The sequence below is a fragment of the Carcharhinus amblyrhynchos genome, chromosome 15 (genome assembly GCF_965287045.1).
Source record: "Carcharhinus amblyrhynchos chromosome 15, sCarAmb.v2.hapA, whole genome shotgun sequence".
Taxonomy (NCBI): domain Eukaryota; kingdom Metazoa; phylum Chordata; class Chondrichthyes; order Carcharhiniformes; family Carcharhinidae; genus Carcharhinus; species Carcharhinus amblyrhynchos.
Window position 1 is genome coordinate 32,268,251 of NC_137338.1, and position 23,659 is coordinate 32,291,909.

The window sequence follows — 23,659 nt, forward strand, 5'->3', positions numbered from 1 at the left end:
ACATTCAAAGGTGAATGAACAGGACGTGGGTATTCAGACATCGACAGGGCAGGTATTGTGGGGGCTGAGGAGAGGTGGGAGAGGTCAGAGTGTAGGGGGTGGGTGAGGGGGTGGTCCCTGACATGGGGTTGGGCCAGAGGGTGATGTGGGGGGAGGGGGTTCTGATACCGGGTAGAACTGGGCCTTGGGGTGGGGTGCAGGGTTTGAATTAGGAGAGTATACACTTGGTTGGGGGTTCTCTGGGGATTCAGGAGTGGTGTGGCATGGAGCGGGGGGTTGGGGGGTGGTGGTACAATATAGATGTTTCCCTAGGTGTTGTGGATGTGGGGGGTCCATGCAAGGCTCAGTTTGGATCTTTCAAATAGTTCCTCTGAGGTTAGAAATTATTTTCTTCATTCCAACTCCTTCAGAGTAAATATGAGTATAAAACTGGCAGAACCATCCAAAGTGATTTAAGTCACTTTGTCGGATGGTTCCCAGCCCAGTTTAATTGTCCATGGGAAGTGAGCATTTCTGGACAATTCTCACTGAAACCCTTACCTGAGAACTTCCAAGAGGAATATCCCAGCGCATCATTGGGGTACATGGCCCAATGTGTTTTACAATGAGTGAAATGGTTTATAATTATCTTCATTTTGAAAGATGCATAATGTTCTTTTTTTAAAAGCTTTTTGTAAATTCATAGGTCTTCAGTTAATTTGGCCAAAACTATTTCAATTTTGCCACTACCCATTTTCACAAATGCAGATTTCTCTCTAATTCCCCATACAGCTACAGCTTCTACAGCAGATCAAGATTTTCATGAATATCAATATGCAGCATTATTACTTTCAGATGTAGGTTAGCATAGACCAGAATTGACAATGAATTTTTAATCACAGTAAATTACTGACTGAAAAATCTTCCTCTAAAGTAGTCCCCTGGGATCGAGGATGACTTGCTTTCACTTCATTTGATGGGTTCTGAGATGGCTGATAAGCCCAAGGTGCGATTTGTAGTCTCTGTTACTTGCAGGGTAGACGATACTTGAAAGGATGAGTAGATGTGGCATTAGGAGGTTTTTGCGCCAACTTCACCTCAGTGTGTTCCCAACAATGTCTCTTGAAGTGTTCAATTGCTTCCTGAATAAACCTTCTCCATTTCAGTTGGTGACAAGCCAGGGACTTCCATGAGTCAGTGGCGATGATTGATTGCTTCAGGAATGTTCTGAGGAGACCCCGAAAGCGATCCCACCATCCTCCTGGGAACTACTTAGGCACTGAAGTGGATAATGGATAATGTAACAGGGAAAATTATCAGGAGTCGATGCCTGATAATTAGATTGCTGATGTTGAACGTTGGGGTATCCGTTACATCACTAGCAGGGGGAGAACAGGACACGTGTGGCAGGACAATTGCATCATATCTTTATATCAGCATGAAATGTGATTTGGGCTCTTGTGGGATTTCTGCTCCCATTGTTAACCCACCCTACAAAAACAGGAGCAGGAAATCCCCCTCACCCCCTTGTATTGTCTGATTGAGCTAGATTTGAGCTGTATTTAAATCAAGTCCCTTATAAGAATATAATGTTAGCATTTCACAACTAGACTTTTTAAGCATTTGAAGCAAGGACTTCATGCTACAGTCTGTATTGTAACTGATGTCCCTTATTTAGCGAGTGGAAAATAACATTGTGGAAATTTAGCCATTCCGTCCTTCAAATAAAGGTCATGCCTGTGGACAATTTTGTGGCATTATCTGTTCTGCCAAATCAGTAAGTTAAAGACACCCAAAAAAAATCAAGAAAGAAATATGGAACAGATGTGTATGGGCCATTAAGAGAGACAGAGGTTGACATTTAAATACATATATTTTTTCGGTTGCTTCTTCCGTGTTCAGTTAATGTTTCTTTCTGAATCAAAGAGTTCATTGGTTTTCATGTTCAAGTACAAGTGTACTCCATCACAACATACCTCCTGTTAGATGCTCAATTTGGTGGGAAACACTGAACTAAATACCAGGCTGCAAATTCTAAAATTACTCAGCCAAATTAGAGCCAACATGTTGAAATAATTATCTAAATATGTCAACAAATTTTAACCCAGACACCAATACATGTGAGTCAATCCAGTTTCTGAAAATAGATGTGACTTTTAATATTGACTTTAATCTTTCATTAATCTTTTCATTCATTTGAAACCACCTGCACAGACAAGCAAACTAAAGAAAACACATACGGTTTGTGTGGAATTTTCTAATGTGATAAATGACTTTTTTCAATAACAAATTTCCTCTTGAATGTGGCCTGTGTGTGCTCCACATTTGTAATAGGTGAAAGGGGCAGACCTTCTGACATGAGACACACACACACAAATACACACAGAAATTATACACTATACATGCATACTTGCCTGCATGCCCTTACAAACACATATTCAAAACTGCATGACACATTAACATACTGAAATGTCAACTGTACATCTACACACAAACTAGCACATCTACAAACTAACAAGCAATCATGTGACAACCGATATAGAAGGTAGACCATATGATCAGCAGTTTTATGAATGCTATCCATTCAGTAACATGCATACTATATCAAAGACTCATGTACTTATTCTTTTTAATATAAATGACCACATTTTAGGCCAGATCAACCTGGCATCTTCTTTGTCTGCACAGTTCTAGTCTGATGGAAGTATTCATCTTCATTCAGTTAATGTTTTATTGCATCAGCAGCGTTATCACACAAAGATACCTTCTGAATTGTTTCACTATTTAAGGTGACACACCAGAAATGTGGAGCTGATGGGAACCATGACAGGGGACACATGGCATATAAAATTAATTGTGTTGGGTACCAAAGTGCAGACCCTTTCCCGAATGGATGATTTAATAAACTCGGTTAACCAACAATTTAAAGAGCAACAAGCTGATAGGCACATGCGTATATTATTTGAGTATTTTTCAACTATAGTATAATAAGGGCAGACATTCACTGTCACAATAATGAATTCAAGATGTTCAAGTCACTAAAAGTGGGGCAATCTAGCCAGTCTGAAAATACCTGAAATGCATTATATCATTATAATCTGATAAACTGGGGATACTGTGATACGATGGGCTTTTCTTTTTCTCATCTGTTCCCCAGTTCTTCAATTTTCTCCCAGCTTCCTGAAGATGGAAATTGACATGAGCATGCTGACCATGAAGAACGTCAGAACAAAGCCGCGATCTCGCATTCATCTGAGATGTATATGCAATCATTTTGAGTTAGGTCTGCTCAATAGTAATCACAATACAGTACATGTCATCTTCACAACCTGTTTGTAATACCTAGCTGCCACTCTGAGTGAGGTGGATCAAGCGAGCAAAGAATGTGGATTAAATATTCCGTCCCTGTATGGTTGATTAATACATCATGCCTTTCACTTTTGTTTTATTTGTGGGGCATTGTTGACCAGCATTTATTGCCCATTCCTAGTTGCTCTTGAGAATACAGTGGTGACAACTGAGTAGCTTGCTAGGCCATTTCAGAGGGCAGTTGAGAATTAACTACATTGCTGTGGCTCTGGAGTCACATATAGGCCAGGCCAGGCAAGGCATGGTGGCGCAGTGGTTAACACTGCTGCCTCATAATGCAAGGGACCTGTGTTCGATTGCTGGCTTAGGTCACTGTCTGCAGGTAATCTGCATGTTCTCCCTATGTCTGCGTGTATTTCCTCCGGGTGCTCTGCTTTCCCCCCACAGTGCGAAAGATGTGCTGGTTAGGAATGTTGGGGCCATGCTAAATTCTTCCTAATGTAACGTAAGCCTGCTTGTGACTAACAAATAAGCTTAAGTTAACTAAACTCAAAGATCTCCTTCCCAACAGGGCAGATGGGATTTTCTGACAATCAACAATGGTTTTACACACTTTAGTGAAAATGTAATTATTTGTATTGAATTTATTCATATGTTAATCATGTTATCCATCACAAAACTATTTGATTTGATTCCATTTATTGTTGTCACATGCATTGGGATACAGTGAAAAGAATTGATTCTTGCTCACTACACAGTCAAAACATACCATTCATAGAATGCATTGAGAAGGAAAATAGAGGGTAGAGAATATAATGTTGCAGTCAGAGCTAGAGAAAGATCAGCTTCATATAATGAAGCTCCATTCAAAAGTCTGATGGCAGCAGCGAAGAAGCTGTACTTGAGTCGGTTGGTATGTGATCTCAGATTTTGTATCTTTTTCCCATTTTGGATAGGTCCTGAAACCCTCTTTAGATACCAATTAAAATTTGCAACAACTGGCACAGAAGTTGAAAAAAATCAATCACAGGCCTGTGGCTGACATCCAAGGGATATGGAGGGTAGGATAGGTAGCCTTACAGAGACAAAGCTCCTCCCTCAAGTGGGCACCCCAGCTGGCAGGAAGTAGAGTGTGCCACCGGAGAGAGTATTGTTCATTCATTGAATGTCTACAATGTAGAAGAAGCCATTCAGCCCATCAAGTCTGCACAATCTCTGACAGAGTATCTTATCCAGGCTCTCTCCCCTGCTCTATTACTGTAACCCCACACAATTGCCATGGTGAATTCACCTAACCAATGCATCTTGGGACTCTAAGGAGCAATTTAGCATAGCCAATCCACAATCCACCTAACCTGCACTGCACATCTTTGGACTGTGGGTGAAAACGGACCACCCTAAGGAAACTCACACGGGCAGGTGGAGAACATGCAAACTCCACACAGACAGTCACCTCAGGCCAGAATTGAACCCAGGTCCCTGGAGTTGTGAGGCAACAATGCTAACCACTTGGCCACAATGCCACCATTGTTCCAAAGAAGAGATTAAGTGGGATGGCACCTTTACATATTTGTGTAAAAGAGGAAAGTGAATGTGAGGCCAGAGGCGGGGGAGGGGGGGGTGGTGTGGGGGGGGCACCAGGTCAGTCCATGTGCACCAGGGAGGAGGAGGACAACAACCAGGCTTTACCCTGAGGTAAAGATCTACTGACAGCATAGGTTATATCTCAAATGATCGAAAACCAAGATAGAAGGTGGCTCAGGTTAAGCTGGGCAATGGTCACCAACGCATGTGACATGGAGCAATAGCATTTTGAACCACAGTCTGCCAATCGTCATTCCCTCATTAACTGCCCAATTTACTGTAGCTCCGAAGAATTATGCAGCAAAGTTTTTCTTGGGCTCCTTGGGAGATCTCTGTGGAATCTCACAGTCAGATGCACACAGCGGCATTAACACATCACTGATGTTCTGTTTGCTCGGGTGGACAGAACACATTCACTTCCCACTGGATACATCTTCACACGCAGAGAGGGCGAGGGGGGTCTGCATTATTAGCAGGCTTCACTCAAGTGCAGGAGGTTATCAACTGTGCTTACATCACCATAAAGACACAACCCATCAACCTGACACCTCACGAACAGCAAACCATTTCACACTCTGAATGTGCAGGTGATGTGTGCCCACACCAAAGTGTACATGTGAGTCTGGGTACCCTGGTAGCTGCCACAACTCAATAATGAGGAATTAACTACTGCCTCAGCTATTTCAAGCATTGACACAGATCTCTGATTGGCTTCGGGGAGACAAAGGCTACCCTTAAGGAGGTAATAACCATCTGTAGGTGGCTACACATGAAGCCCAAACGGAACTATAGCAACAATCATTTGGTGACATAGAGTATGACAGAGCAGACTACTAGCATTCTCAACACGTGCTTCAGGTGTCTTGACCACTCTACAGTTTTCCCCTGTAAGAATGTCCTGATAAGTTCCATCTGACTGTTGACTTAGATCATTAAATCTGCCTTAAAGTCAGTTACTGATGGACAATAACCAATGCAAGGGTCTCCATCCATAGCTCTTGGTGTCCTTATCTGAAGGAGCAGAGAAGAAAGAAGCTTTCCAAAGCTGGAAGTATAGGGACACCCGGATTCTAATAATCTCAATGTGACGTTGGCCTCAGCATGCAGTCTACTGTGTCACTGGTAAGAATGACATTCATTCTGCTTTTAGTGAGGTTTTAAGGGTGCAAAAACAGACAAAGACATCGCTGACTGAAGGGCTGAAGTGTTGGAAGAAGATGAAGGTCTGAGATGCTCTTGATATCTTCATCCTCTGATCTAACCTCCACGGCCTTGAATTAGTCGCCAGGTGTAGTTGATGGGTCTGGCCACTGGTAACTAGCAGTCATCCAAACAAGCAACTACTGTGCCAACAGTATAACCATCCCGTTTTGCAAATCCTGATGTACTCCTTGGATGTCAGTTCTCATACTCTGACTGGACTAATACAGGCTGCTGCATGAACCATTTGTAGATTGAGGCACCGTTCTTGCATTGATCCTAAATGTTGCTCTATGTGTCGCTCCATGAGAGTGGCCATTCTCTCAAGGCAGAGCTGAAGACAATGTGGGGCTCTTCACAGTGATGGACTCATGTGATATTTCAATCATGGGCATGCTCAAGAGATATAAGTGCTACCTCCAACAATAAAGCTGGCAATTAAACTTATTAAGGGACCAATTGAAAGTCATTTTTCCTGGGTCATCAACTTTTATGGTTGACCGGTGGGATCCATTGACCAGGCAGCCTTTCTATTTTAGTTCCAATCTCAATCCAAGGTGGGACTGAAATTAAATGTTAAAAGTTGTTAGGGGACTGAGATTTGTGTTTGATTGGGCTGCCTAGACAGTTTGCTGCATTTTTCTATCAGGATTTAATTTGTAGACAGGTCAGTGTGCTACTCCTGAGACAGATCCGCAGCAGTTGTCCACCTTGAGGGAGCCCATCAGGAGTACCAGCCGGCACCCTCTGTTATCTTGGTGTCTGCTCTCTTCGTGCCCTCCTCAGCAGCACTGAGCCTTTCTCAGAACATGTTTCTCACAGGTTACCCATCAATTGGCCAGCCAGTGTTCTATCATGGGTTTTGGTCGATCTCACATAGAAGCGGAAAACATGACTGCTTCTGGTCCCACCCATTATGTATGGCCAACATGGGCCACATTCAGGCACGTATCTTAACTTTGTGAGAAAACACTGTGGTGCTCACAATCAGTACTCCATATTAAATTATGCCCATATCTGGGTTGGAAATCCAACACAATGTGAATTTGGGAAATTTGATTGATTTGAACCAGATTCAAACTTTCAAATCCAAGCCAGAAATCAGAATAGGCTGTGGAAATATCTGCCTTGTGGTATTGGATGGTCAGCAATTGGAATGATTTAGATCTAACCTCCACTTCAACATGTAAGATCAAACCAAATCACCCTAGGGATCTTAGGACAGCGTGCTCATCCTTACCACATCTGGGACACTTATCATAGAGATGTGGCATTTTTGGTGAGGCATCTGCAACAGATTTAAACTCTTTTTGTCTTTGATTTATTGCAACATATAAACGTGCACAACTTCAGGAGACTCCAAACAATGAAATGAAGATTGTTTTTGCATGTGATTTACTGCACCCAACCAGGAAATTGGAAACATTACGTTCTGTGGGAGATGTAGTATAGGTACCCAACTTCATAGTTTATACAGAGAATGATGTATGTGTGTCAAAAAAAAAAGAAAGCATTTACATAACAGATTCGCAACCAAAGTAAGCATTGTGGAATTATTTATTGAAACATTTCTCCGTCTGTCACGATATACACAATTTTGTGTATAGGCTACTTCCCTACACCTTTTACAAATTACATGGGCAGGATTTCACGGACTCGCTCATCCCAAAATTGTAAAATCCCACTTGAGGTCAACGGACTTTTCCATGGTCCACCCCTCATCCACTCCAATGCCTGTGGTGGGCGGGATGGTAAAATTCTAGCCCATATACTTGATTTGTGTTGCATTACCTACATTACTGATTTACTGTTAATCATATAAATAGGAATCTGTGTCAACAACAGACTGGTGGTGTAGTGGCGTTGTCACTAGACTAATAATCCAAAAAAACAGAGTAATGCTCTGGGAAGGTGGGTTCAAATCCCACCACTGCAGATGGTGAAATCTGAATTTAATAAAAATTTGGAATTAAAAGTCTAATGATGACCATGAAACCATTGTCAATTGCCTTAAAAACCCATCTGGCTCACTAATGTCCTTTACGGAAGGAAATCTGCCATCCTTACCTGGTCCAGTCTCCATGTGGTTGACTCTTTAATTCCCTCTGAAATGGAAGGCAGTTAGGGATGGACAATAAATACTGGTCCAACCAGAGATGCCCATTTCCCATAAATTAATTTAAAAAAAAGATTTACTTAATACTCTCATCAATACTGATTTTGTTAATTAAAGTGTGGAGATGCTGGTATTGGACTGGGGCGGGCGCAGTAAGTAGTCTCACAAGACCAGATTAAAGTCCAATGTGTTTATCTGGAATCATGAGCTTCAGCGTGCTGCTCCTTCATTAGGTGGGTGAGAGGTAGGAGTCACAAGTAGGCCCGATCAGGTAAGGATACCTCTCCATCTACTTCTCCATTCACCTAATGAAGGAGCAGCATTCCAAAAGCTCATGATCACAAATAAACCTGTTGGAGTTTAACTGGTGTTGTGAGACTTCTTACTTTGTTACTTAAGAATGACGATGCTAACTTCTGTGAAACTACACAATGGATATGACTTTCAAAATTTGTTAATAGAATTGATTTTAATACACATATTTGGATAGCTACTATCATGTTTCATGTCCCGTTGAGTTAAACTGTAGGTGACAGCCACAGGAACATGCTCCCCTTGTATTTTGCATGCAAAGAGAATGCCACTGCTTTCTTTTCAATCTTGTTACTTTATATCACACTCTGCTTCAAGAATAGTCAAACAAAATAAAATCTGTAGTTTGACTTTCCAAGTGCTGCTTCTCATTCCAAGATAATTTCTTAAATGATACTTCAAATAAGAAGAACGTTTGCAGCTGTACTTCCTTTCAATGGAAGCAATACGGAGTGACTTCCTGTGCACAACACTGAAGTGACGTAAAATGAGGCCTTCTTTGCACCCAAATTCATATTACGAAACCAGCAGTGAGATTCTAAATTGAGCCTTTCTTTTCTTTTGTGGAGACCAACATTGATTATTACTTTTTTCTTACCCAGAAAACTGCTCCATGAGGATTGTGGTCAATGACTGAAGATTATAAAATGTTCAAATTTGAAGAACAAATTGCTGCAACAAAGCTCAGGTTGCAACAGATAGATGAGTTGCTGCAATTGATCTGTTTATAGTTGTTAGACAACAGCAAGGAGACATTGACATAGCTGTATTTTCGCTCGACAGTAATCCAGTGATCCATGATAATATTCTGGGGACCTGGGTTTAAATTACAGCAGGTGGTGAAATGTGGATTAAATAAAAATCTGGAATTAAAATTCGAATGACAGCCATGAAACCATTGCCATAAAAACTTACCTGGTTCACTAGTTGCCTTTTGGGAAGGAAACCGACCATCGTTAACTGGTCTGACCTATTTGTGACTCCAGATCTGCAGCAGTGTGGTTGACTCTAAAGTGCTGTCTGAAATGACCACACAAGACTCTCAGTCCGAGGGCAATTAGCATGACAATGACTGTTTAACTGCTTATGTAAATGTCCTATTTTCTTTCTGGAGTTCAGTACCATGATTGTTGGCAGCAAATAATATTGGTATGCGGTTAATTTTGAAAGTCTCAGAAGTGAGCAGTTTAAGCAATATAAGCCGGAATTCTCCAATTTTGTACATCCTGGCGCAGCTGCCATCGAGAATAGAACATTTGGCAGTCAGCCAAATCTCCATTCATTGCAGCAGGACCGGGGAATCCCAGCCATGGGCAAGTTCGGAGAATCGTGGACATTATTTTATTTATTAGTGTCACCAGTGTTACACATTGTAACATAGGTATCCTGTAATTAGAAAGATAGGTCTTTCAATTGCTCATTATTTAAAAGGTTGCTTTTGAATAGGTTTCTGTTAAATTTAACTGAACATTCATAACCAGCAAAATTTCAATTTAGTGCAGATACAGTTTAAAATTTTGGTGACTGTGATTCAATTTTCTCTGAAGTAGGATGCAGTTCCCAATTAAATACATTGCCATGTGTAGTCACAGAACAAAGTTAAGGTTTGTGGAAAAAATATGAACATAGCAACACCTCAGCCTGAATGAAGCTTCTAACAGTGCTTGCTTTAACCTGAAATGATCCTAAATTGACTCTGAGGTTCTGAGGATGTATCAATGCATCGTGTTCCCTAGTTTGTGCAAATGTGAGGCTGGAGGCTGAATGAACCTAAGCAAGATATGACCAATCCACTGCTGGGCCAGTTTCTTTTATCAGATAATTCTGAAATTCAGAGCATTCTATGATTTATGTTTGGCTTTGTTCAGGAGCAGTAATAATGAACATAACATAAGAAATAGGAGCAGGAGTAGGCCATCTAGCCCTTCGAGCCTGCCCCGCCATTCAATAAGATCATGGCTGATCTGTTGTGGCTCAGTTCCACATTCCTGCCCTCTCCCCATAACCCTTAATCCCCTTGCCTATCAAAAACCTATCTACCCGCGTCTTAAATATATTTAGCGAGGCAGCCTCCACCACTTCAACGAGCAGAGAATTCCAGAGATTCACCACCCTTTGAGTGAAGAAGTTCCTCCTCAACTCCGTTCTAAACTGCCCCCCCCTTATCTTGAGGCTGTGCCCTCTAGTCCTACTGTCCTTTCTGAGCGGGAAGACCCTCTCCACCTCTAACCTATCCATCCCATTCATCATCTTATACGTCTCAATGAGATCTCCCCTCATTCTTCTAAACTCTAACAAGTACAAGCCTAGTTTATTCAGCCTCTCCTCATAGTTCAACCCCTTCAACTCTGGTATCAGCCTAGTAAACCTCCTCTGCACTCCCTCCAAGGCCAAAATATCCTTGCGTAAGTGCGGCGACCAAAACTGCACACAGTACTCCAGCTGCGGCCTCGCCAGTGCCCTGTACAGCTGCAGCAAGACCTCCCTACTTTTATATTCAATCCCCCTCGCGATGAAGGCCAGCATCCCATTTGCCTTCCTGACCACCTGCTGCACCTGCAGGGTGGGTTTTTGCGACTCATGCACAAGAACCCCGAGGTCCCTCTGCACCGTTGCATGCTGCAGTTTTTCGCCATGTAAGTAATAGTCCTTCCTACCATTATTCCTACCAAAGTGGACAACTTCACACTTGCTAACATTAAATTCCATTTGCCAGTTCCTGGCCCATTTGCCCAGCCTATCTAGATCCTTCTGCAGACTTTCCACACCCTCTGCACAATTTTCCGTTCCACCAATCTTGGTGTCATCAGCAAATTTCGACACCATACACTCGGTTCCCTCCTCCAGGTCATCTATATAAATGGTAAATAGCTGAGGCCCCAGCACCGATCCCTGGGGCACTCCACTAGTCACCAACCATCAATCCGAATAGCACCCATTGACCCCCACTCTCTGCCTCCTATCTGACAGCCAATCCCCTATCCACGCTAACACCTTACCCCCAACTCCATGCCCCCAACCTTCTGTAATAACCTCTTGTGCGGCACCTTATCAAACGCCTTCTGAAAATCAAGAAACACCACATCTACCAGCTCTCCTCTATCCACCGCCCTAGACACATCCTCATAGAACTCCAATAAATTCGTCAGACACGACTTCCCCTTAACGAAACCGTGCTGCGTCTGCTCTATCAAACAATGTCTTCAAATCATGTAAGTTATCTTGTAAGGATAAAATATGGCTGAGTGTACAAAAACTGATGTTTGGGCCACCATTTATCACCATATAAAAATGGTTACTTTTCAGCAAAATGCCTTTTGAGGACAAGTGGCAAAATGTGATGGCGGGGGAAGAGGAACAACTGAAGTGAGTTAACAGAGTCAATTTGCTAACCAATTAGTATTCTCTTCCCATGCAGTATAATTTATTGTTTCTTTTACTGTTGCTTTATTTTGTGGACTGTCCTGATGAGTGCAAGAAGAAAAGTTTCAACAGCATGTCTCTTCTTTCAGCAATACTCAAGTTTTGTACCATGAAATGACAATGAAATTAAAAAAACTAATGTTCTTTTAACTACCAATAAAAAGCGTTTAATTATTTATTAATATCTTACACTCATAATTATGCATTTTGAAACCATATGAGCTCAAACCTAAACCTATGTGTAAAGTACCGTTCCACTCACTCTTCTCAACAAAACATATTACCCAGTCTATAAAGCTCTCCTGTGTAATGCACCATTCAGTCAAAAGAATTTCCCTATAACTGTTTATATTCCATGTAAATATGGCATTGGGCTCACAGATCTCCTTAATGCAACACATTAATACATCTGAAGATCCAATTACTATAATACTGTTTAATCCACAGAGGTCGCCAGTAAAAGACATGGTTTATTCCGATAAATGTTGGTCTCCTCAGCATAATCTCTTGTCCATCATGGAGCTATTCATTGAAATGTACAGTTCAGTTCACAGAGCTCCTCTTAATGAAGATTGCTGAGTTCAACTCTCTCCCTTATGCAATGCAATAAGCAGATCATGTTCATCTGAAGATAGCATTGACATGCAGACACCTGATACATGGGCACATATAAAAAGGAAAATGGAAATCTTGATCGTGTTTATAGATGCAGGCCTAGTCCACATGAAAAAAAATAGATCAAGAAGCAAGTAACAGTATCTTTTCCAGACTTAAGTACTTAAAAATAGAATTAAGTTAGCTTGTAAAAAATACTCACATGTGTAAAATTAATTATCATTGAGTATTGGTTTGTCCAAGAAAAAGCATTATTAGTGAGCTGTTGAATTTATTTAGGAAATTATTGCCTGAGTTTTACCGCCTCGCCCGCCCAAGTCTCGTAAGATCCTACCCGAGGCCAACAGAGAATGCCATTCTGAGAGGCAGTAAAATTTTGGCCTATTACCTTCCTGGACAAGTATGTTGGAAAATCATGTCTGCCTATGAGCTTGTTTATCTCAGTAAAACTTTTCTTGTGAGTTTGCTGTTTAATTTGACCATTTGAGGAAGTTTGAACTTTTTTCGGGCCTACAATGGAAGTTTTTTGGGGTAGAAAGGATCAATTTCTTTCTGAAATTGTGTAGGATTTAATCTGAAGACTACTAAATTTGTTCAGGTAGATCTAGGAAGCCCTGCAGAACAGGTTGGGCTTTTCCCAGGAAGTGCAAAATAATTGCTTGTGTAGCAGTGCTGCAGTTGGTTCTCTTATCCGTCCTATGGAAATAGACTGCTTCATAGATTTTCTGGGACATCTTTCTGTGTCCAACCAAATAAATTTTATGGGAAAGGTAAGGGAAAATATTTGCAATAAGGGAACAATTGAGCGCAGTATGTAGATCATTATGATTTGCTTAGCTGTCATTGTAGAGCTGTGGTGAAAAAGCTGGTTGTACAGGGAAAGGCTCGTTCTCATCAGGATTTTCTGCAGAAAATTCCAAAGGAAAGTTGGAAGCTTTCGTTGCAGATGCAGTTGTAGGTGGAAACATTGTAAAACGCTTAAACACATGTCTGCACCTGAGCTCACTAATTGGCTAAAACTAAGATAATCTAAATGCCTGAAGAAGGACTTTTGGAAAGGGACCCAGGTTCACAAACAATCATTTAGAAATCCTCATTAAATCTGATGTTTTAAAATTTTAATTCTAATTTTGAATAGAAAAGTTCAATCTAAACAATGGGCAAAGGTGATGGAGTTGAATGGAATCAGCTCAATACCATATGGGTCAGACATTTAGCCATGTTTCAGACCTCAGATACACTCTTAGCTGCTGCAGCTGTGTATTGTGTTGCTTCAACTTCTCTTGCTCCAATTAATAAGCATAGCGCTGCCTGAATGCCACAGATCTTAATGATGTCTGCTATCCGGCTGTCAGAGAAGCTGTGCTGAAGGATGTCTTGAACTTTGCCTATTTCCAACACAAATGTATTAACCCTTCGTTGTCATTTCTCCCTCTGCCCCAAATTCAGCACAATCCTCTTCCTAAGCACAATTGTACAGGAACATTTGTCTAAAAGGAACATTTTCACAAGCACAAATTTCATTCCCCACACATTTTTAATTTGATTTACAGATCAGTTTACAGGAGGTTGCTTCTTTACAGGCACAATTATTTGAACCAGGGAAAGTTCCCACTATTAGATTAGCAAATCCAAACACTTAGCACAAAACAGTCAAGAGTTTCCTTGCATGTAGTCCCCCAAGTTCTGTGATCAGCTTGAGAAGTGTTGAGTTCTTCTTTTGGTGAAGGTATGTTGTCCTATACATGCAGAGACTGAACAAATTTTGTCTGCCTTTCTGCTATTTAATATGGCATTCCCAATGGGACAGTCTTACCACCTAAAAGGGTCAGTTAATGTCTTTTGTTCTTTGCCACTTGCACAGCATTGTCCCCATCTGGATGAGTGCACAGCTGGTAAGGAGCATTTTAGAAATAACAAAGTTTCACTATTTATAGCCATCTTCAGCATTGATTAGAAATGTTTGTATTTTCTTCACAGTGAACAGAAATAGATACACTGTACTTTCTATACTCGGTTCGAGTTAGGGATCGTAATTGCCAACGCTGCAGTTTTGCAAAATTGCAAAAGAAAAAGGGAGAAAAAAAACGACAAATGAGCTTGTTTCTCAGAAACTTAAAGCAAAGTTCTTCTGCTAAGGGCCTATACACAAAGAGATGTTGAAATGAGCCAGTCTTGAAATACTACAGTATGTCTGCTTTGCTTTGCATGATGAGGCAATTCTGAACACAACAATGTGGAACTCAGCATGGTAAGGGTCCAAAATGGGACAAAATACTCCCAGATATTGAGAAAGGTAAGCAATCGTTCCTCAAAACTAAACAACATACTTTGTCCACATCCAATGCAAATTACATCTGCTGCTGCAAGGCATTTTTACAGTTTCTAGAAGAAACAGAATTATATATTTGTTCTGTAACCCGTGTAAAAGGGAAAATATCAGCAAATGCTAGACACTGATAGAGACCCAATGGCATTTTTATCTTCTGTGCTCTGTATAGTTTAGCTGAGGGTTTGCTTATCCCAATGTCACTACAATTTCAGAGATTGTAATGTTATGGGTGCTTTTAGGCCAGTTAACTTAGGAAGATTAGTATTAATAGTCTTTGGAGGCACAATTTTAATTGTTGCTGGTGCTAACATCAGTCCACTGTGGAGGCCCTGGTGCATAGTGCTACATGTGTATGGACAACTCAGGTAATTATTTTTTGTTAAATATTGCTTTTATACCATATGCACTGACATTTGTGAAGAACTCCCTGGGACAGTCCCATATTGTCTGGTGTCGCACGCATTCTGAGGCTGCTGGGAAGGAGTGGAGCCAATCACATGCATCCCATCCATTCCCGTGGACAAGAACTGTCTCTCGCTGAAGGCCCCATTGGGAGAAGAGGAGCAGAGTAAAGTGCTTTGGGAGGTATTAAGTTTCTCAGGGCCGGCTGCCAGTCTGGGGGAGGCAGAGAAGTTGTAACCATAAAGGTTGTATGGGTTGTGTAATGAGAAGGCATTGTAGGAGCTCTGTTGGACATGACTACCGCTAAACATGTGAGATGAAGAGGTGTTAGAGGTAGGACTTCCTGTTTGCATGACGTATTGAAATTGGGAGGCAGTAAATGGTGGCAGCTGACTGTTGTAAGCATCCATCTTGTTGTTGCCTTGTAGTGAAGAAGGGGTGGGTACTGCAGAGATTAATGAAGAAGTCCTCTGTGGAACAAACGTTTCTGATGGTGGTTGAGAAGAAGCACTGGGACCTTGTAATCGATTGTATCCACCCTCACCTAGAGCAGGGTAACTCTGCAGAGTAGCCATGTTGCCTCGGGCACAGGCTGGATATTCAGAGAGGTTGAGATTGCAGAGTTGGCTTTCCCTGCAGCCAACATTAAAGGTGTTGGGGGCCAAGTGGAAAGTAGGCGGGGAGCAGGATGGAGACAGTAGATGGGAAGAAGCAGAAGGGGATGGAGTTCCTGGGCTAGATGTTGTTGGAGATGTTCCAGTGCTACCTCCTGCAATCAAAACAGAAAACACCAGATGTTGAAATAGTTTCCAATCCTTTGCATGTTATCCCACAAGTGAGAACAACTTCATAACCCCACAGGAAAATTTAAGTTTACATTACAAGTACATTACATTAACATTGCAATGAAGTTACTGTGAAAATCCCCTAGTTGCCACGCTCTGGTATATGTTCAGGTGCACTGAGGGAGAATTTAACATGGCCAATGCACCTAACCAGCACATCTTTCACACTGTGGGAGCACCCGGAGGAAACCCACACAGGCACAAGGAGAATGTGCAAACTCCACACAGACAGTGACCCAACCTGGAAATCGAACCCGGGTCCCTGGTGCCATGAAGCAACAATGCTAACCACTGTGCCACCATGCTGCCAAGTCACTGATGAGAGAGGTTAATCAAAAGTTTACTCAGAAATAAAATAAATCTATTTCGTTGTTGAGGCAAATATAACATAAAACATAAGAAAGCAAGGACAAAGAAAGGACGTTTGATAAACAATTCTGTTTGTATCTTATAGTTTTTCACCATAACATAACATACCTATAAATTTCCAATCTTTGTTGCAATCAGATTTATTTTCAGTTTGCTTGCTTTTAATCAACATGCCACTAACTGTTCTTTCTAATATTGTTCCATATATTTATTCAATAGAGGAAAAGATTGTTTTTCTGATTTAGAATCATGGAATCCTATTGTGCAGAAGGAGGCCATTCAGCCCTTCGAGTCTACATTGGCCACAATCCCACCCAGGTCCTATCCTCATAACTTCATGTGTTTACCCTAGCTACTCCCCCTGACACTAAAGGGAAATATAGCATGGCCAATCCACCTAACCAGCACATCATTAGACTGTGGGAGGAAACCAGAGCACCCAGAGGAAACCCACGCAGACACTGGGAGAAGGTGCAAGCTCCATACAGACAGTGATCCAAGTCAGGACTTGAACCTGGGTCCCTGACGCAGTACTAACTACTTGCCACCATGCTGCCCACATTGAATTTCTTCACCGGAATTCTACAGAATTGCTCGCCATAGATTCAGAGCGGGCAAGGGGCAGACAGCAGAAATATCCTGTGAGTTCGGGCGGGAATTTCCGATCTCACTCGAGCGAGGCCTTAAAATCCCCCTTCTGATCTCAGAGGAATGTGACATTATTAACCATTCTCTTCTAATTCAACAGTCACATCCCAAGTTGAAGTGCTGAGCTACATCTACGTCATCCACACTTTTACACCACTCAAAAGCTGAGTTTTTTCCTTCTTCTTACAGGTCTGTTTCTGCTTGAAAACCAGGCCTAGCAAGCAGAAATTGCACTATTTTGCTTATTTTATTGGCATAATTCCAATGGTACAGGGTCCAGTTTCAGGGGTCAATACACACTGTCCACTCAAAATAGGCATCCAGTCCCATCCATTGGAAATCCTGCTTTAGCTGTTGAAACTAATCTGCGAAATGAATAGGGTGGGAGCCAGGCTTACTCTGCTCAGGATTCCTCAATATCCACCAAGAAAGGTCAACTTGTTTAAAAACAAAAATAATGCGAACATTCTTTTCGAACCAGTGAGGTCACATCGGGCCTGCACAAAGTAGGCTGTAGATTTCACCATACTATCCATCATATTGCTCCCTAACAGGCCCCCCAAACTATTCAGCAGTTGTTGGCGCATAGAAATCAATTTCATTTTTAGTGCTGCGCCCCTGATTTCCGCACCTCTGTCTCTTTCAGCAGCGCTCGAAAGCGAGTTGGCCTTGGGCTTAACTCAATCACTAACCACCTCCACCTGCTCCTGCAGTAAACATTACAGTGCTGGCTGCAGTTAGCTATATGTCTTCTTGCAAGATGGAACACAACTCACACTGTTTCTCCAGAGAATCAGTCTTCTGATGTACCATTCCTCAGAGAACTGCAGATATGTTGGTTCTGGCATGCACCTTGCTAGCTGTTTGCTCCTTCCACCTGTTCATCCTTCCCCTCCTCCTCTCAGGATTTGTACATGACCCACATGAGGAAATAATTGCAGTTCTAAAAACAGCCTACTTATCCAGCAATGACAGGGACTTGCAAATCTTTTTGTTAAAAGCTGTGCGGAGTAGGTGGATTGGCTGTGCTAAATTAATCCTTCGTGTCGGGGGCTTAGTAGGGTAAATATGTGGGGATAGGGCCTGGGTGGAATTGTGATCGGTGCAGTCTCGACAAGTCAAATAGCTCCTTCTGTACTGTAAGTATTCTCTAATTCTAAAAGAACTCAAAATGCTATTTAAAAACATTGTCCTCATAAGCCCTGTTTAGCTGTGTCTGAGAAGAGTTGTGGATCCCTTGAAATATCACAGACATCAGCATGTAAGTCATCTTTTGAAACCTCAAAAAATCCAGCCAAAAGCAGGGATTGACTTACACGCGGAGTATCAAAGTGAACTGCTGGCGTGGCTAGTGGCCACCTTTGTCATTGACCATGTGGGTCTGCTCTATGTGGACGTGTCTTAAACTTCTGCAACAACGCCTGCTTTATCCCTTGAGCACTGAGTTATAAGATAGAGTAAAACATCCATTTGTAGGGTAGAAAATTGAAGCCGATTAATAATGCCTAACAGAAATAGATAAAATAGTAATAATAAACTATTAATATCATGTCGTAGCTAAAAAATGGGGTCATCTTATACACTGGCCAACTTTTTTTAGGGGAGGCGATGGCAGGTGGTGGCTTTTGAATTCAATATAAAAAAATCTTGAGTTAAGAATCTACTGATGACCATGAAAACATTGTCAGTTGTTGGAAAAACCCACCTGGTTCACTAATGCCCTTTAGGGGAAGGAAATCTGTCGTCCTTACCTGGTCTGGCCTACTTGTGACTCCAGAGCCACAGCAATACGGTTGACTCAACATGTCCCATGAATGAATAAAAAAACGATAGTCATTTGAAATGATCACCTGATGACCTTAAATGTTATGGTTAATGGGACAGAACAGGAAGTGGTGTTAGTCAACTAGTGAAGTTGTTAAATGGAAGAGGTGAGCCATTACACCTCTTGATGCTGATCTGACTTCATTGGCCAATGAAAAGGAAAATAAGGTTATATTTATATATTGCAGCTGGTTCAGTGCTGTTGACCTTGTTTCACTCCTGTTGGAATCATTGAATGCTTACCAGCAGAAGGATGCCATTCGGCCCAGTATGTGTGTGTACGCTGGTCCGAAAAATTGTTTGAATAATTATCCAATTCCCAAAGCCAATTTTTTCTCTTCTTAACTCTGACACAGAAGGTTGTGGATTCAAATCCTACTCCAGGACTTGAGCGTAAAAATCAGAAATTACATTCCAGTGGAGGTGCTACACTGTTGGAGGTCTTTTGGTTGAGATGGAAGATGGAGGACAATCTTCCATGTCAGATGGATATAAAAATCCTATGCTGCTACTCAGAACAACAGGGAAGTTACACTCAGTGACCTGACCAATATTATTATCCCTCAATCAAGATCGCAAAAACAGATTATATGTTAATCATCACTTTGCCATATGTGGGAGATTCCAGGGCACATATTGGCTGCTGTATTTCCTACACTACAATGCTGACTACACCTTAAAAGTACTCCATGGGCTGTAAAGCACTTTGGGATGTCCTGTGGTTGTAAAAATTGCTATATAAATGTAAGCTTCTCTTCCTTTTATTTTGTAATATTGTGCCAGTGATAGTTTTTGAATGCAGCTTTGTGTTACACCTGGGAGACCAATTGAGAAAAAGCAGAATACTCTTGGCCAGACCAAATATTATGAATTGTTACTAAATTACAGCATCATCTAACAGAATAAAGTAACTATGTAAGATGAATCAAACTATGAAAATAAATCAATCTGCCAAACTTGGATCTGCTCCAATCCATGGTTGAAAAGAAAACTGCATTTTATTCAGCTTTTTGGCACTTGTACAACATTTTCCCAGTGATTCTTTTCTGCCTTTTCTATGACATCATAAAAGACTGTCTTCAGCAAAGAGGATTTATTACACATATTGAATGTGTCTCCAATTGAAGACAATGGGAGAGTGTGAGAGAAATAAAACCATTGCATTGCTCTGGGCAGCATGAAATTGGCATACACAAGAATACTCAATTGGGTTTAAATGAGAGGAAAACATAGGCCGTATCCATTGCCAATTAGGTTAAAGGACAAAATTGTCCATTATTAGAATATGGCTGCTTATTTCTTGTCTGACAACACCAGGTTTTAGTCCAACCTATTTATTTGATAATATTCTCACTAGCTTTCGAGGGGACAGCCTCTTCGTCAGGTGAATGGAGAGTTCTGGCCTCAGACAGAGCATATAAAGCACAGACAGTTTTATATGCTCTGTCTGAGGCCAGAACTCTCCATTCACCTGACGAAGAGGCTGTCCCCTCGAAAGCTTGTGAGAATATTATCAAATAAATAGGTTGGACTAAAACCTGGTGTTGTCAGACTTTTTACTGTGTTTACGCCAGTCCAACGCCGGCATACCCACATCATGCTTATTCCTTTACATTAATACAAAGATTTCACACTGAATTAATTCAGAAGTATAAATAATTGGCTTTAACATTACATCGTGCATTTGAAAATATCATAGAAAGACATTTTGCTTCTTCCATAATCTACACTGAGGGGCGGAAATTTTTTGTCATGCCCACCATGGGAATCGTTGCGGGTGGGGCGGAACACGTAAAAGTCTGTTGACTTCGGGTGGAATTTTCCAGCCTTGGTACGAACATGGTCAGAAAATCCCACCCTATATCTCTAATATAATGGGCAGAATGTTGGTGGGATTTTCTGGTCTCACTCTAGTGAACGGAGGTCTGGCTGGGTGCTAAATTCACTGTCGTCACTGCAGCGGCAATGGGGTATATAAGAACATAAGAAATAGGAGCAGGAGGAGGCCATCTAGCCCCTCAAGCCTGCCCCGCCATTCAATAAGATCATGGCTGATCTGTCGTGTCTCAGTTCCACATTCCCGCCTTCTCCCCATAACCCTTAATCCCCTTGCCTATCAAAAACCTATCAACCCGCGTCTTAAAAATATTGAGCGAGGCAGCCTCCACCACTTCAACGGGCAGAGAATTCCAGAGATTCACCACCCTTTGAGTGAAGAAGTTCCTCCTCAACTCCGTTCTAAACCGCCCCCCCCTTTATCCTGAGGCTGTGCCCCCTAGTCCTACTGTCTTTTTTGAGTGGGAAGAGTCTCTCCACCTCTATCCTATCCATCCCATTCATCGTCTTATATATCTCAATGAGATCTCCCCTCATTCTTCTAAACTCTAACGAGTACAAGCCTAGCTTATTCAGCCTCTCCTCATAGCTCAACCCCCTCAACTCTGGTATCAGCCTAGTAAACCTCCTCTGCACTCCCTCCAAGGCCAAAATATCCTTGCGTAAGTGCGGCGACCAAAACTGCACACAGTACTCCAGCTGTGGCCTCACCAGTGCCCTATACAGCTGCAGCAAGACCTCCCTACTTTTATATTCAATCCCCCTCGCTATGAAGGCCAGCATCCCATTTGCCTTCCTGACCACCTGCTGCACCTGCAGGGTGGGTTTTTGCGACTCATGCACAAGGACCCCGTGGTCCCTCTGCACCGTCGCATGCTGCAGTTTTTTGCCACGTAAGTAATAGTCCTTCCTACCATTATTCCTACCAAAGTGGACCACCTCACATTTGCCAACATTAAATTCCATTTGCCAGTTCCTGGCCCATTCGCCCAGCCTATCTAGATCCTTCTGCAGACTCTCCACACGCTCCGCACAATTTGCCGTTCCACCAATCTTGGTGTCGTCAGCAAATTTCGACACCATACACTCGGTTCCCTCCTCCAGATCATCTATATAAATGGTGAATAGCTGAGGCCCCAGCACCGACTCCTGGGGCACTCCACTAGTCACCAACCGCCAATCCGAATAGCACCCATTGACCCCCACTCTCTGCCTCCTATTTGACAGCCAATCCTCTATCCACGCTAACACCCTACCCCCAACTCCATGCCCCCTGACCTTCTGCAACAACCTCTTGTGAGGCACCTTGTCAAACGCCTTCTGAAAATCAAGAAAGACCACATCCACCGGCTCTCCTCTATCCACCGCCCTAGACACATCCTCATAGAACTCCAATAAATTCGTCAGACACGACTTCCCCGTAACGAAACTGTGCTGCGTCTGCTCTATCAAACAATTCTCCTCAAGATGCCTTGCTATTTTCTCCTTGATCACGGATTCTAACATTTTTCCTACAACAGACGTTAAACTAACTGGCCTATAATTCCCCGCCTTTTGCCTGCCACCCTTCTTAAACAACGGCGTAACATTAGCCGTTTTCCAATCTTCTGGCACTTCCCCAGAATCCAGCGACGTTTGGAAAATAATCACCAAGGCGTCCACTATCACCTCCGCCATTTCCTTCAGAGCCCTTGGATGCATTCCATCCGGTCCTGGGGACTTGTCCACAATCCGTTCCCTCCAGTCTGTCGAGCACCGCCTCTCTAGTAACAATAATGTCATTCAGGCCCTCCACTCCTACCATCTTTCCATCGCTAACACCCGGCAAATTACTCACATCCTCCTCCGTGAAGACCGAAACAAAAAAGTTATTCAGGGCCTCAGCCATTTCCCCATCCCCTACCACTAAGACCCCCTCTCATCCTCTAAGGGTCCAACGTTCACTCGAGCCAGCCTCTTCCTTTTTATGTATTTATAAAAACTCTTGCTATCCTTTTTTATATTAAGCGCTAGCCCAGCTTCATAGTTTATCCTACCCTTCTTTATCAATTTCTTTGTTATTCTTTGTTGACATTTAAACCTCTCCCAATCCTCTTCTCGCCCACTACTCTTAGCTACTCTAAACGCATCCGCTTTTAATTTAACACTTTCCATCACCTCCTTCGTTATCCACGGCTGATTACCTCTCCTCCTCCGATCCTTTTTAACCATCGGAATAAATTTCTGCTGAGCACCAAGAAAGATCTCCTTAAAGATCCTCCACTGTTCCTCAGCAGACCTACCTTCCAACACACTCCCCCAATCAACATTCGCCAATTCCTCTCTCATCCTACCATACTCCCCTCTGTTCAAACAAAGGACACATGACCGGGAACCCACTTTCTCCTCCTCCATCTGCATCAGAAACTCCACCATACAATGATCACTCTCCCCAAGGGGATCCTTCACCACAAGGTCCAGCCAGTAAGATTCCACCCAATAATTTACTTGCAAGTAAATACCAGTAAGAAAATATTAACAATGCACCACAGCATCTATAAGTAAGTTGGAAGTTCCGCCAACAACATTCTCTAAATGGTTAGCATAAAATATAAAAGTAGGTTTTTTAATCTGGGAGATGCCGCTTTCTAGGAAGAGAGGAAACAAGTGAGTAAATACCATCTTCATGCAGACGCAGAAGCACATTTAAAACCTTCACTGTCAGCTGGAGAATTGTTTGTGGGTCAGAGACGAAAAATAGTTTCAAAATTAAATGGAGAAATAAAATTCATTTTAATATGTTAAGAATATTATGTGTCTTAGTATGATTTTGAATCCAACCATAGCAGCCTAGCAGTCGTGATACATATTTCTCTTTCAAATGGA

The 23,659-nt window shown here is 42.1% G+C and overlaps 1 protein-coding gene across 1 annotated transcript in view; it reads right to left on the minus strand.

Annotated features, from left to right (window-relative positions):
• Window positions 1–14,056: 14,056 nt before the first annotated feature.
• tbx15 (T-box transcription factor 15) overlaps window positions 14,057–23,659 on the minus strand; it is a 95,910-nt gene continuing 86,307 nt past the window's right edge. The window contains exon 8 of the mRNA XM_080203742.1: window positions 14,057–16,041. Within this exon, the coding sequence (XP_080059868.1) occupies window positions 15,263–16,041 (779 nt within the window). The 3' untranslated portion in view covers window positions 14,057–15,262. The remainder of the gene's footprint in view (window positions 16,042–23,659) is intronic.